General features: G+C 36.3%; 1 protein-coding gene across 1 annotated transcript in view; it reads left to right on the top strand.

Annotated features, from left to right (window-relative positions):
• Positions 1-568: 568 nt before the first annotated feature.
• The window catches only part of LOC134732580 (uncharacterized), a 33,346-nt gene continuing 17,439 nt past the window's right edge, over positions 569-16,475 (top strand). Inside the window, exons 1-2 of the mRNA XM_063618506.1 lie at positions 569-679; positions 3,572-3,770. Coding sequence (XP_063474576.1) covers positions 569-679; positions 3,572-3,770 — 310 coding nt within the window. The remainder of the gene's footprint in view (positions 680-3,571; positions 3,771-16,475) is intronic.

Below are 16,475 nucleotides of genomic sequence, written 5' to 3' on the forward strand. Positions count from 1 at the left end.
TGTGTCTCAGTCAATTACAGCAGCTGAGCTTCAGTCAATTGCGGGTGGCTGACTGATTCAAATAAGACAAAACATCCAGCTGTAACCAGTTGTAACCAACTAAGCTGTTTCTGGACCTCACTTCCATTTTCTGTCCATAATGCTGTCTGGCCACATTGCCAGCTTGCAGTTCTTAGAACTTGTTCTCCTTCTAAAAGCTTCCCAACTCATGAATCATTCTTGCACTATTAAACTCTGTTAAATTTACCTTGTCTAAAGTTTTTCCTTTTCACAACCCAGAGGAGTTGCCTGGTGTTTCTTGGTTCCTGAGACTCTCTACCCTGGGGCACATCACTTCTCTTCATTTTAAACTTACTGACAATGACACAGCTTACGTCCTAGATTTCAGTGAGACTGACTATATAATTCCTGCCCAAACCAGGACACTTTTGAAAGGAAAAAGTAGGTGCTATTAATAATTATGTTGCAAGAACAGCAGCAGACTGAGATTGTCCTTCAGTCCTTCCCCAGTACAAATGACCAGACAGAGTAGCCAACAGCTACAAAAAATCTGAGTTCACAAACCAACATGATTAGATACTTGAGGAATACAACTACGGAAAAAAGGAAATACAACAAGCTGAACAACAGCATACCAACTGTAGCAAAACTACTGGAACACAATGACCAAGATTTTAAAGTAAGCATGACAAATATCCTTTTTTTTTTTTTTTTTTTTTTGAGACGGAGTCCCGCTCTGTCGCCCAGGCTGGAGTGCAGTGGCGCAATCTCGGCTTACTGCAAGCTCCGCCTCCCGGGTTCACGCCATTCTCCTGCCTCAGCCTCTCCGAGTAGCTGGGACTACAGGCGCCCGCCACCACGCCCGGCTAATTTTTTGTATTTTTAGTAGAGACGGGGTTTCACCGTGGTCTCGATCTCCTGACCTCGTGATCCGCCCGCCTCGGCCTCCCAAAGTGCTGGGATTACAAGCGTGAGCCACCGCGCCCGGCTGACAAATATTCTTAAGGATAAGAGGACACAAAGGAAGATGTTGAAACATGAAATGAGAATGGGAGTCATAAGAAAAAATACAAGAGAAAGCCTTAACTGTAAAAGTATGACTGTCAAAAAATATAAATTGTTGAGGGACAGATAGTAGTTTGGATACATGTGAAAAGCTAATTAATTTAGAGTTAGAAGATTAGATTGAGAAACTTACCCAGAAAATAGTAGAAAAGAATAAAGAGAACATACTAAAGAAAAGACGAATGTTATGGAGGATAAAAACAGCTATCTAACATCTAGAATATGGAAATCTAAGAAGAAATGAAAACTAAAAATGCAAAATAAAATGTGAAAATTTATGATGATAAATTTCTCAGAATTCAAGAAAGAAGAAATAAATCAGCTTTAAGTATCTAATAGAGACAAAGAGAAAATTCTAACACCTTCTAGAAAGAGCAAAAGACCTAAGAGGGCACAAGGACAGACCAACATCATAGCTCTCTGTATCATAAAGAAAGCTTCCACAGGATAAAGTCCACAGGATCAATATCATATTGCTGTTCTCTGAACATATTGTAATATGATTCGCTTTTTTAAAAAAACCCACATTTGAAACTAAATTACACATTACTGAATACCTCTTATGTTAAAAGGGAAATCACGAAATATTTTAAATACTAAGAACTGATTGATAATAACATGACAAAGTTTGTAGGATACAATGAAGCAATACTTGGAAGAAAATTTACTGATATATAAGCATTAATAAGAAGTCAAGACGGTTAAAAGCAAAGAGTACACTTTTAAGTAGAGAGGTTGGAAAAGGAGCACAGGGCAGTCTATGGAGTAATAAGGAAGTGAAACATAAGGAGGTAAGCGTAAGTCACTGAACTGGAGAAGAAAAAACCGTGGAGAAGATTAACCAAACAAAAGTGTGTCTCTTTGAAAAGATTACTACAATAGACCTGTGGCAATAATAATCAAGAACAAACAGAGTGAATATCCAAATAAAATGTACAAGAAGGGAGCATCACTATAACACACTAAAATTTTTAAAATGAGATTATTCAATTATATACTAATAAATGTGAAAACTTAGATGGAATGGAAAAATTCCTAGACAAATATAAAACACTAACATTAGTGCAAGAAACTATATTTCTATAGAAATAGAATACTCAAGTAACAAAGAAATCAACCTAGTATTTAAAGCCCTTCCCTCTCCCAAACACCACAGGGCCCACATAGGTATTTTTCAAAATTTTTAGAATATTGACATACTTACTACAAAATCTATGTCAACATATAAAGGCTCCATTAATAACTTAACTAAGCATGGTAATAAAAAAAGGTGTAGGGATGCCATAAGTATCAATGGAACAAAATATTGAGCTCAGAGATAAACCTATGTAGATATATGTCATGGATGATGATTATGTAAACAAGGAAAAAGGAGGAACTGTTTAATAGACGGTATTTGGAAAATCAGCCTACCTTTGGGAAAAAAATGAAACCAAATCCCTACCTAACACCATATTTAAGGGTAAACCCTAAGTAGATTAAAGCATTAAATGTGTAAATTAAAACTATGAGGATTAGAAATTACCTTTGTAGACTGAAAGTGGGAAAATTTCAAACTTCAAAAGTAAAATAATAAGGCAAAAAGTTCTGTCATGAAGAGAATGAAGAAGAACAATGCCAAAGCTAACAGGCAGATGACGGATTAGAGAATATAACTTCAATATCTAAAACTGACGTGAAGCATGATTTGAATACATAAAGCGATAGTCAAAACTTTTGAATGGGATTCCATGCATCTGAGTCTGTTTAGTGTTGCCATAAAGGATAACTGAGGCTGGGTAATTTATAAAGAAGAGAGGTTTATTTGGCTCACAGCTGTGTGCTGCACAAGAAGCCTGATGCCAACATCTGCTTCTGAGGCTGCTCCCATTTACTGTGGAAGATGAAGGGGAACTGACACGTGCAGAGATCAAATGGCAAGAGGGGAAGCAACGTGGGGGAAGCTGCCGGTCTCTTTTTAAACAACCAGCTCTTGCAAGAACTAATAGAGTGAGTACTCACTCACCCTCCCTCCCAGGGAGGGAATTAATCTATTCATCTTCCAAACACCTTCCATTAGGCCCCACCTCCAACACTGGGGATCAAATTTCAACATGAGGTTTGAGGGTACAAACCTCCAAACAATAGCACCATGTTTTTAATGTTACTAAAAAGAGTGAATTCTTGCTATATTGTTTACAAATGTAACATAATCACTTTGAAAATTAAACATAATTTTAAAAGAAATTTGATTAACTTATTCTAAAATATAAAATATTCAAAAACAGCCCATGTAAATTAACAAGACAAAAATAGGAACACTAGTGGAAAAATGGGCTAAGTTTGTGAATGGACCATTACAGAAGAAATCTCAAATGCTATGAGAACATAAAATGATGCTCAAATTCATAAGTTATCACATAAATACAAAGTAAAACATAATGCAATATGTTACTATCTATTAGATTGATTATATAAATTAGAAAGTTTGATTATGTCAAGTGTTGTTGTGAATGTGTATGTGTAGGAACCATCGTGCATTGTTGATGAGATGCAGACTGGTATAACCATTGTGAGAGCAATAGGCAGTATTCAGTCAAATTCAAAATATACAATCCCATGGCCCATCAAGTCCTGTTTCATATTCCTACAGAAATACTCAAACAGGTCTATAGGGGTCTGGCATAACGATAATCATTTGGTGGCACTCTTTGTGAAGGCAAATGGTAGGAAGCAATATATGTGTTCCTCACTAGGGGATGCATGTCATGGAATTTTTCATACCAGTTAAAAGCAACAACAAAAGGTATGCACAAGAAGAATAATCTTATGTTACTAAGCAAAAAACTAACAAAATGAGATACATCTTAATACCATTTAAGTAAATTTAAAAACATATAGGCAAAACAATAATACACAGTTTACAGAACACATATTAATGTATATACTGTATATTAACCATATTAAAATTGTTGCATATATGCATATATCTGTATATGTCAATATGTATATCTGTACTCTCATCTATATATTAAAAAGGCCTACAAGTAGCAATGAGCCAATGGCAATGAGCATACCAAATGCAAAATGTTGGTTTCTAAAGGGCATCAGGTTCTTTGGGTAAATGGCTGATTCCAGGGCTGGGGAAATGCTCAAAAAGTGATGGGAACATGTCAAGTCAAAAGGACACAGGGGCTAGCTTTTAGGGAGTCCCACTGGCCAAATATGGGACCATTTAAACATCAAAATAAATAATGACAGAAAGGATTGTAATTCATTGAAATAATGTAAGAATTTATAAGTTCATAATAATAGTGAATAAATAGGGGTAGGAATAGCTCTCCTTAGAATGATACTTATTAAACAGAGAAAAACTACTTTTTTAAAAAAAAATCACCATTTTGTAATGATCACAGTTATAACTGATTCACATAAAAGTCAATGAATGCTAAAACTAGTGCATGAAAGTTTTATGTGGAACAGGATACTGAATATTGAAGATAGTTTTAACATAGACTGAAAGTATCTCACCCCAAAGTGCATATTAATTATAAACTGAATAATATTTACTTGTCAGTGAATAAATCTGGAATACCTCTCAACCACCATATAGATATGAATCATAAAACAGTGTAATATTCAATAGAGGAGTTACTTAATCTGAAAGTGGTATTCAAATCCCTCATCTATCCTTTAAAAGGTGATGAAATTATTTCCTGTCATCCCATATAAAAGATGTTGTAATATTCTAAGAGCTTGCATTTAGGTTGTCTCTGGAAAGAGTCTGATGAATAACTTGACAATCAAGAAAGTGAATGCTGAGATTTTAGAGTGAATAGACATTTTAATCTCATAGTCTACTTTTTGTTAACTAACTCACCCCTCTCACATTTCAAAAATATCTAAAAGTAGCTGTTAGACGTTCTATTAAGTCCTCCTTGTGAAAATGGAAATGTTTGGAGATTCCATCTTTGCATCATCTTCCTATATCCCACTTTTAAACATTTTTGGCATTGAAAATTATTCTTCAAATGAACTTTTAGATATCACACATGCTTAGTAAACTTCAAATCTGCAAGTGGTGAATAGATAATCTGCACAGGAAACACTTTTTTTTTTTTTTTGAGACAGAGTTTCGCTCTGTCACCCAGGCTGCAGTGCAGTGGCACTGTCTCAGCTCACTGCAACCTCTGCCTCCCGGATTCAAGTGATTCTTCTGCCTCAGCCTCCCGAGTAGCTGGGACTACAGGCGTGCACCACCACGCCCAGCTAATTTTTGTATTTTTAGTAGAGACAGGGTTTTACCATATTGGCCAGGCTGATCTCGAACTCCTGACCTCGTGGTCCACCTGCCTCAGCCTCCCAAAGTGCTGAGATTACAGGCTTGAGCCACCATGCCCAGCCAGAAAACACTTTTGACAAACACACCAGCATTTCCTTTTGTAGAATCCTTGGGCCATATTAAGGGTATTATTAAGCTGGCATCTCATAAAGTGTACAGAATAAAACACTAATTTGGGGAGACATTAAAAGGGAATAGTAACAACAGCAGCAGCGCTTGTTTTATTTAAATGTAGAAAATTAATTCAAAATATAAAAAAATATTTTGGTGACTATATTGGTAATCTTACGATAAGAAATAACTTTCTGAGTATAACACAAACAGCATCGGCTATAAAAGTACCAATTATATTTGAACACATGAAGCTTATTATAAAGCTCTATGTAGGGTTGCTGTATTTTACTCCAAGCATCAAATGCAAAAATATATTAGAGATTTGCCACATGGAGCGGTGATATGACCAATTTATTTGAACAACAAAATTCCTTGAATCTAAAAGATATGGTAAATATGACTTAGCTTACTTAAGACCTAACTTTTTGGAAAGAATTTTAGAATCAGTGTCCAGAAAACTATTTTCCCATGAATAATTCTGAGACTGAATTTCACAAACCTGAATTCCTCCCATCTCCAATATATGTTATGACATCACCTTTCATTGTTGACTCCAGCACAGATTTCTGATGTCAATTCATTGGGGTCGGTGCAAAGGATTGAAAGGTAGATAGTAGGAAACAACATAAATGCATACATGACTTTCTTTTTGGTTCACATTGGCTATGATTGGGCTACAAATTACAATGTGTTGTCCCTAAAAATTCTCATGTAAATCAGTTATTTGGCACCTGGTACTTGATTTTTCCCTAGAAAGAAGTCTTTATGTGTTGGTAATAAAAATTGTTCAGCTCTCTCAAAAAAGTTTAATGAATCAAGATTTAAATACAATTCTTTATTACTGAACCTGATCATCACGTGTGACAGCAACTTTAACTTAAATTTGCTTCAAATTCATGTCCCATTTGTAGGCACACATTATTCTTGCCCATTTTGATTTCCTAATTATCAAGTCCCTCCACCACCTTCATGCTCTTCATGAGTCACAGATATCTTTGCTTCCCCTCAAATAGGACCAAGTGACTAAACCTGAGGCAGGGGCTCCATCCAATGTGATGACGGCTTTCAGTTTGGGGCACCAGCTCTGAAGGGTGAGGGACAGATACAGGATCTCTTAGCTCCTTTCTTTCTGCTGAGGGTTCCTCTGCTGCCTGTCCAATGCTACCACCTTCTTTCTCCAAGTAGGATTCTCTCCTCTCTTGGATTGCTCTTGAAAGAGTCTCATACACAGGCATTCTGATAGTTTCCTAAGGTTTTGGCTGCTAATTACTAAGAGTCGCAAATAATCTTTGAGTACCAAGCATCCCTCTTCTGACCTGATCTTATTTTTTCCACTCTGGTTCAAAAACAATGTTACCAAAGATGCTTAAAGTCTCTGATAGAAAGCTGTTATTGCCATTGATGCTCCCAGTATTCTTCACCACTTAGATCAGTCAACTCACCCATTGTGGTCACAGTTGTCAGAGCATATAGTAGAATCTGTTAGTGAATCCATAACTCTACCAAAGAGTAAAAAGCACATACAAAATATAGTCAGATATTTTGGAAGGCAATCAGGATGTTAATCTCAACAGTATTTCAGGACACAAAAAATAAAATCAGAGGAATCTTGACAAGAACTAAAGAAACAATTTCAGGATACAGCACTAGTACTTCTGAGACTGTGTGTGTGTGTGTGTGTGTGTGTGTGTGAGAGAGAGAGAGAGAAAGGACACAGAAAAAAGAAAGAAAATGTAAGAATAATGAATGTTTCGATATCAATGGCTAGTTCCTGGTCATCCTTGGTGGGAAATAAACAAGTAGGTAAGTCAAGCATAGCCTTAATTATGTTTAAAACATTTTGTGAACATAAAGTAGGTTATATGTTTACAATGATTTTGTTTTCTTTTTGTCTGATTCATTTTTTTAAAGTTATATGGCTATATTTTCCAATATCAAGACTTCCTAGCACCGAAACCCCTGGCTTGGCTAATTTAATCTCTCTGCAACTTGATTTCCTCATCTGTTAGTTAAGACACATGCAAAATACACTCCACATCTGTCAACTTCATAAAACCATGCTGAATATTCAGCATTTTGCAAATATTGGTTTTTAGATAACCTGCTCTCCACACCATATATTATGCCATAAAAATCAATATGTGGCAATATAAACTGATATATATTTTTAGTTTCAAATACACAAACATTCTCATCAAGGTAATACACTCCCAAGACTCAAGAATTAATGCTCTTCGCCACAATTTTCTAAATTTTCAAACGTTTAAATAAGTTTAAGAAACTGATCACACACATTTTTTTGCTGCTGATAAAAACTGGGATTCTCTAAGAGCGTGCTGAGGTTTCTTAACTTATTTGACCACAGAACCTCTTTCTCAGTGGAAATGTGTGAGAAACACATTTTGGAAACAATATATTAAATCGTATCTTTTTATGTCTTTAAGAAAAGTTCCCCTACACAAACTGATTTTGGACTCTGATCAATAGCTCAAACCTTTAAGCATAGATAGACATTAATATTGTGCTATTCTTTCAGCCTGTGAGGAAAGGAGTGCCAGAGTTCAAATTATCAAATCTTGTTAGCCTGGTCTGAGGGCCATGAGGGGAACCTTTTAAGTTCTAAGTGGGTGTTCTCATGTCCTTGAATGGCTCATGGAAATTCATCCAGGTCTCAGGAAAAACAATACCTTTTACAAAAAGAAAGGCATCTATAGGCATCTGCTACTTTTCAGCAGGATGAATAATTGGACTGTCTATGCAGAATACACTAATAAATCATAACGGGAAAATGTTCAAAACACCAAAAAGGTAAGAATTTGACTTTCTGACATAAGCAGCCTTATTAAATATTTACTGGATTTTTCAGACTTCCTCTACTGAGGAAGAGAACTGGAAGATACTCAAATTATTCCAGATTCAGGTGACAAGCCAGGATTGCTAAGCAAGTTCCTTGGGAAACTAATCTCCAAAAAGGGCACAAGACATCCACAGATGTTACCTGAACTCCTTTCAGGGAGAGTATTGCATGAAGTCTGAAATAATACTTTGATAAGCTGCTTTGGGGCACAGAATGACTTCCCTCATGGGACATGAATAAGTAGCTAGTTAAATTGCCCTCTAAGGAAGGTGAGAATTGCAAACTGTCCTAAACTAAAGTGGTCATGCAGAATTCTTAAATGCTTTTTGGTAGATAGGAGCAACCACAGAAGTTTGAGTCAGGTGAAGGTTAGCTACACCTTTATAATCATGCTACCAGGTTATAATGAAAAGTAGGTCTCCGATCAAATCTGCCACACATACAGATATTCATTTAACAAAACATTCAGTAGCAAGCAGGCACAGTACATAAGCTTCTGTAAGCTTTCTGTACTTTAGGTGCTCCAAGCATGAAAGCTTCATTCTCAACAGATTCCTAATGTTCCAGAGGTCAAAATCTTCCTAAACCTTCCTGGAGATAGGACCATATGAGGATCAAGCCTTGGGTGTCACCTCTAAATATACACTACAGGCCACCCTCATATACCTTTATCCTGTTTATGCGAGGGTGGGCTGTCTCCGAAACACTTTAGTTGATTCACAGATCTTAAAATGTCATATAATTGTAACATCCATCATGCTGCTTTGTAAGCCACCAATCTCACTAATAAAAACCCATTTGTGACCTTCACGGTAATAACTGACAATGTTTCAGGTGTTAATTGAAATGGGACCACTGAAGCCCTTTTGGTGGCCATCTCTGTGGAGTGGCTTCCTGAGCTGAACACTAGCTCACCATCCTTGAACAAAGCATCCACCATTAGGGCAACCAGCCGCCCCTGTAGGAAAGATTAAAGTGACCAGTATATGCATATTATCACACCGCCTAAAATGTCATATTTTTAAGGATATTAACAGGCAAAGAATGAGGCTTGGTTTGTTTTTTAAATTTTTTCTATTTCTATTATTTTTCTACTAATTATTTTTCTATTTCTATTTGCTGGGTCACAGACAACAGCAAATTCCATAGCTTCGGAGTTATACCAGCTCATCTGCAGTAGAAGCAGAAATATCAAAGCTCTCAGTCTACCTTGTGCTCCAGAGATGTGGCCCAAGCACATCTTTGGACATGAACCAGGGCAACCCAAGGCAGAGCTGGATTTCTGAGAGTTTCTCCCTGTAAGCCCTGGACCTGCTTACCTATAGATCAGACTGCTTCCAGCACCATTGCCAGTCAGAAGAGCCTGGGGTCAGTTCAGCTGCTAGAATAACACAAGTCTGAGGTCTTGCGTCTTCAGTACAACATTTTCTAAGAGGGAGAAATTTAATCAAGATCCTGTTAGCAGTTTCCTCTCTTGTTGCCTTTCAAAATTATGGCTTTTCCTTTTTTCATTTTTTAGTTCCCAAAACCAAGCTTGTTAAATCAAATCTTGACCCAATTCCTGGCAAGTAACAAGGTTATTGCTATTTGGCCTTACACTCACTGGTTGTCCCCCAGTACCCTGAGGGTAAGGGGACTCTGTAAGGTCCCTGGGAGGGGACAGGAATGTCAATTAGTGGTCCCCCCAGCTGGGTATAAGCAAACTTTCCTGTCTATGGGCCCCAGAGACCACCATCTAGTTCCCCCACCAAAACTTTACATGATTTTAATTCTCCTGATGAGGATGAGAGGACAGCATTAGCCAACAGAGAGGCCAGAGGATGGGATGGGACTCCCTTGATCAGAGACCTCACCTCTAGGTCTTTACCTTGTATTGAGAATAAGTCAGTTATGTAATATGAACTCTGTGTCCATGGCAACCCCAAACAGAATCCTGGTGCTCTTGTGATTCTTGTAGAGTAGGGAATAGAAGGAGCTTGGTCCAAGACTGCAGAGACTTAAAAACATGCTGTTCTGCCATACATACAGATACTCATTAAAGATGAGGGAGAAGGGCATGGGGTCGGGGAGAATGTACCAAAACCAAAGACCACAGGATAATAACCTCAGAGCAGAGACTATCTCTCCAGTTATTTTTTCTTTTGTATGTAATGGAGGGGATTCTTATTTACTCTGATGAAGAAGTTTACATCAAGTGTTTAGCTTCCTTTGTGGGTTAGAGAGAATAACCAGAGGGCTCAGTTATCCTCTCTGAATAACTATGTTTGTCTATTGTTTTCTAGACAATATTAAATTTCACTAAAATAGACGAGGTTGATAGGAATTGGGGGGATACTTCATTGACTCAAGCTATCATTTTATAGGATTGTGAGAAAACAAATAGTTGTACATTTAAAATACATTCATATTCTAGCTAGAAGAGAGGATTTTGAATGTTCTTACATCAAAGAAATGGTAAATATTTAAGGCAATGGATATGGTAATTACCATGACTTGATCATTATACAATGTAAAATGTACTGAAACATCACATTATACTTCATAAATATGTACAATTTTTATGTGTCAATTAAAATTTTGAGTATAAGAAAAAATAAACTTCAATTGTAAGAAAACAATCCAACTTTTTAAAAATGGGCAAAACATGTACACAGATGCTTCACTAATAAAGATTTGCAACTGGCAAATAAGCAAATGAAAAAATGGTCATCATCACTAGCTATTAGAGAACTGCAGATTAAAACTACAATAAGAAACCACTAGATACTATTAGAATATCTAAAATTAGAAAGATGGCGTGTTGACAAAGATAGAGAGAAACTGAAACTCTCATACAATGCCAGGAATGTAGAGTGCTAGATCCACTTTGAAAAACAGTTTGACAGTTTCTTAAGAAGTTAATTAGGTCTTCCAGTTCCCACTCCAACATGTAGAGAACTTGGAAGTCATCACTCCCATCTTTACAACAGAAAAAAAGATAATTAAACTGAAAATCAACAACTTTTCTTAGATCTGTCCGAGAATAGAGGTCACAGGGCAAACCACTTCCTCAAAAACTAGAGAGATGGGTGACTATAGAAAATCACAGTTTACCTGAGAACAGAAGCCACAGAGCTAGTAATTGGTAAGAACACTTCAATGGTAATCAATAAATTACTGGTGGCTGAGTGTGAACTCGCTTGAGAGTTAAAAACTTGTTGGAGTCCCGTCTCGGGGGCCCCTTATACTTTCATGAATTTTACTTCCAGAAACCCCACCAGGTTCTCATGATGAAGGCTGAAGAAAATTTCCTCAGGCTCCTTACACAAGGAAAAGGGAAAAGCAACCATTTCAAAATATACTATACCCTAATTGGGGGATAGAGAGAGTGAGTGGGTACAGCAACCATTTTGAAATATGCCCAGAGCATTCTATTCTCTGTGTGAAAGACCTGCTCTAAAGAAAAACTGCTTTATCAGGGCCTTGTCTGACATAGGGGAAAAGCAATAAGACAACTCTAAACCCCTCTAGCTTTCCTGTTCCACATAAAAGGAGAGGAAAAAAAAGAAATCATTATTAATTCAATATCATAAAAAATGTACACCTATGTTTTTGTCTAAGAGCATAGTTTGGGATCTTACATTTAGATATTTCTTCCATTTAGATATTTCTTCCATTTGAGGGTAATTTTTCTGTACGACATGACAAAGAGATCTAACTTCATTCATTTGTATGTGGATATCCCGTTGTTCCAGCACCACTTGCTGAAGAGACCGTTCATTTCCACTGAATAGTCTTGGTACCTTGTGGAAAATCAATTGACCTTAAATGTATGGATTTACTTCTGGACTCTCAATTCTATTCGATTGATCTACATGTCTATCCTTATTCTAGTACTACACGACTTTAACCGCTATAGCTTTGTAGTAAGTTTTGAAATAATAAAGTGTAGACTCTGCAACTTCATGATTCTTCTTCAAGATTGTTTTGGTTATTCAGAGTCCCTTGCATTTTCCAATGAATGTTAGATCAGCAAGTCAACTTCTGCAAAAAGAGAAGCTAGGATTTTGATAGGAACTGAGTTGAACATGTAGATCAATTTGTGGAGTGCTGCCATCTTAATAGTAATGTCTTCCATTCAATAAATACAGAATGTGTATCCATTTATTTAGGTCTTAATCACTTTCAATAATGTTTTGTAGTCTTACATTTCTTTTGTTTTAGTCTTTTTTTAATGCTATTGTAAATAAAATTACTTTCTTAATTTCATTTTGAGCCTACTCATTGCTAGTGTTTCTAAATATAAACTGATTTTTTGCACACTGATCTTATATATTTTGTGAACTCAATTGTTGCTCCAGCAGGTTTGTTGTTGTTGTGGGTTCCTTAGATTTTCTTTTTTTTTTAAATTTTATTATTATTATACTTTAAGTTTTAGGGTACAAGTGCACGATGTGCAGGTTTGTTACATATGTATACATGTGCCATGTTGGTGTGCTGCACCATTAACTCATCATTTAGCATTAGGTATATCTCCTAATGCTATCCCTCCCCCTACCCCCACCCCACAACAGTCCCTGGAGTGTGATATACAACATTATTTATCTGCAAAAAATAGAGTTTCCCTTTTTCCATTCCAATCTAGATGCTATTTATTTATTTATTTATTTATTTATTTATTTATGTCTAGTTGTTCTGGCTAGAATCTCCAGTACAATGTTGAATAGAAAAAGCATGTCTTGTTCCTCATCTTAGGAGAAAAGCTTTAAGGCTTTCACCACTAAGTTTAACGTTAGCTGTTGGTTTTTCATAATTTTTACTAGATTATCTAAGGTCTTTTTGGTTGTTATTGACCTAACCTATTTACCACATTTTTGAGTTCTTTTCTTTTATTTCTTGATCAGGCTAGCTAAGCTATCAATTTTGTTGCTCTTTTCAAATAACTTTTGGTTTTGTTTATTTTCTCTATTGTTTTTCTGCTTGCTATTTTATTTATTTTCACTCTAACCTTTATTATATCCTTGCTTTACTTGCTTTGGTTTCAGTTTGCTCTTCTTTTTCTAGTTTCTTTAGGTGGAAAGTTAAATTGTTGATTGAGATCTTTCTTCCATTCTAATGTAAGAATTTACACCTATAATTTTCCCTTTAAGCATGACGTTAGCTGCATTCCATAAATTTTGAGATGTGGAATCTTTGTTTTCATTCATCTCAAAATATGATCTGATTTCTCTTGGATTTCTTCTATGACCAATTGATTAAGAGTACATCGTTTCATTTCCATATATTTGTGAACTTCCCAAATTTCCTTCTCTTACTATTCTAACTTCATTTTATTGCAGTTGAGAACATGCTTTGTATGATTTAAGTCTTTTAAAATTTATTGAGAGTTATTTTATTGCCTAGCATATGGTCTTTCCTGGGGAATGTTCCATGTGCACTTATAAAGACTGTATACTCTGTTGTTGCTGGGAGATGGAGAATGCTATAGATATCTGTTAAATCTAGTTGGTTTATAGTATTATTCAAGTCTTATATTTTCTTATTGATTTTCTGCCCAATTGTCTATCTGTTAACGAAAGTGGGGAATTGAAGTTCTCAACTATTATTGCTGAATTGTTTCTTCCTTCAATTCTGTCATTTTTTTTTCATGTACACTTTGGGGCTCTGTTATGTGTTTTTGATGGTTTGATCCTCATTATTATAAAATCTCCTTTGTTGTTAATAAAAATTTTTTCCTTTAAGTCTGTTTTTTTTTCTAATTTTGTATCATGATTCCATCTCTTTATTTATTTATTTAGTTTTTTGGTTACTGTTTGCTTGTTATATCTTTTTCTATATTTTTACTTTTAATCTATTTGAGTCTTGGTCTAAAGCATGTCTCTTATAGACAGCGTGTAGTAGGATCGTGTCCTTTAATTCATTCTGCAAATTTCTTCCTTTTAAATGGGGAGAAATTTCCATTTAATACAATAATTGATAAAGTAAGATTTATGCTAAACAGTTTTACAGTGTACAATTTTTATTTCCTTGTCATTTCCTTTACTACATTTTTGAGTTGTTTTCTTAGTGGTTGCCCTGGATATTGCAATTAACATGTTGATTTATAACTATGTAGTTCATATTAATACCAACTTAATTACAACAGTATACATAAGCTTTTTCCTATGCTGCTCCATTCCTTCTCTCTTCCATTGTGCTGTTAATGTCATATAAAACATATCTTCATATGCTCTATGTTCATCAACCCATTTATGAGAACTGCTTTATGCTTATACTGCCTTTTATATTTACTCATATAGTTATCTTTCTCAGCTCTTTATTTCCTCATGTGGATTTAAGTTACTAAGTAGTAGTCTTTCATTTCAGCCTAAATGACTCCCATTAGTATTTCTCATAGAGATGTCTTCAAGCAACAAATTTTTTCAGTTTTGTTTACCAAGGAATGTCTTAAATGTCTTAAGATACTTAATGTCTTACATTTCTCCTTCAACGTTGAAGGATATTTTTGCTACATATAGAACTCTCGATTAATAAGTCTCATTAGACCCTTAGTAGCCATCCTGATTATCACACCAACTGTCATGGCATCACAGGGGTTGTATACCAGTAACCTTTATTTCACTTCATATTTGCCCCAATATGCAGTGGTAATTATCCTGGCAATTTGGATATGCCAGCGAGAAGCCACAATGTGCTTCCTTTAAGTGAAAAGGTGAAAGTCTCTGACATTATAAGAAAAGAAAAATATTATAGGCTGAGGTTGCTAAGATTTACAGTAAGGACAAATCCTTTACCTATAAAATTGTGAAGAAGAACAAAGAAATTTGTGCTAGTTTTGCTGTCAAACCTCAAGCTACAAAAGTTACAGCTACAGTGCATAATAAGTACTTAGTTGAGATGGAAAAGATGTTAAATTTGTAGGTGGAAGACATGAACAGAAATGTCTTCTGACAGCAATTAGGTTTAGTACTCTCAGCATTTGTTTTTTCCTGTTTTGTTTTGTTTACTTTTTTTTTTTTTTTTGAGACAGAGTCTCACTCTGTCATCCAGGCTGGAGTGCAGTGGTGTGATCTTGGCTCACTGCAAGCTCCACCTCCTGGGTTCATGCCGTTCTCCTGCCTCAGCTTCCCTAGTAGCTGGGACTACAGGTGCCTGCCACCACATCCAGCTAATTTTTTTGTATTTTTTTAGTAGAGACGTGGTTTCACCATGTTAGCCAGGATGGTCTCAATCTCCTGACCTTATGACCTGCCTGCCTTGGCCTCCCAAAGTGCTGGGATTACAGGCATGAGCCACTGCACCCGGCCTTTGTTTACATTTTTGTTAGCATATTGTGTATCTCAACTTATCTGTACTGCAGGTAACCATGACGTTCAACAATTGCCTCTGATTGTCTTCAACAAATATCCCCTGAACAAAGGCTGGGGGAGCTCTAAGTCAGGCCAAATAAAGATAGTTTTGTGCATGGGGTCTTCCTGGGACCTCCTAGTCAGGTCACATAATGACGTTTCTCTGGGAATAAGACTTTGAATGAGTCCCAATCCCCTTTTGTTCCTTTCTATGGCTCCCAGGAGCTTGTTTTTCACCAAGATTGTAGGATGTTGGTTTTCAAGGCTACCATGGAGGTGGGAGGATGTGATGAGCATAAAGTAAGAACACTACGAAGTGCAGTATTCTCACCAAAATTCAGCGTACATTCTTGAATAAATGCTCCCAAGATTGAGGCAACCCTTTGGATATTTTCCAGAGTCCTGAAAATGTTGCTTCCTTTGTTCCCAGTTGCTTTTATGAATAGAGGAATTTTTGAAGGTTCCTAGCTTGCCATTTTTACTGACATCACTTCCAAATACACTTTTATTTTTTTATTTTGTATTCATTTTTTTTGAAACAGAGTCTCGCTCTGTTGTCCAGACTGGAGTGCAGTGGTGCGATCTCGGCTCACTCCAACCTCCGCCTCCCAAGTTCAAGTGATTCTCCTGCCTCAGCCTCCCTAGCAGCTCGGATTACAGGTGCATGCCACCATGCCTGTCTAACTTTTGTATTTTTAGTAGAGACGGGGTTTCTCCATGTTAGCCAGGCTAGTCTCGAAATCCTGACCTCAGGTTATCCTCCCGCCTTGGCCTCCCAAAGGGATTATAG

Source organism: Symphalangus syndactylus, chromosome 15 (assembly GCF_028878055.3).
Source record: "Symphalangus syndactylus isolate Jambi chromosome 15, NHGRI_mSymSyn1-v2.1_pri, whole genome shotgun sequence".
Classification (NCBI taxonomy): domain Eukaryota; kingdom Metazoa; phylum Chordata; class Mammalia; order Primates; family Hylobatidae; genus Symphalangus; species Symphalangus syndactylus.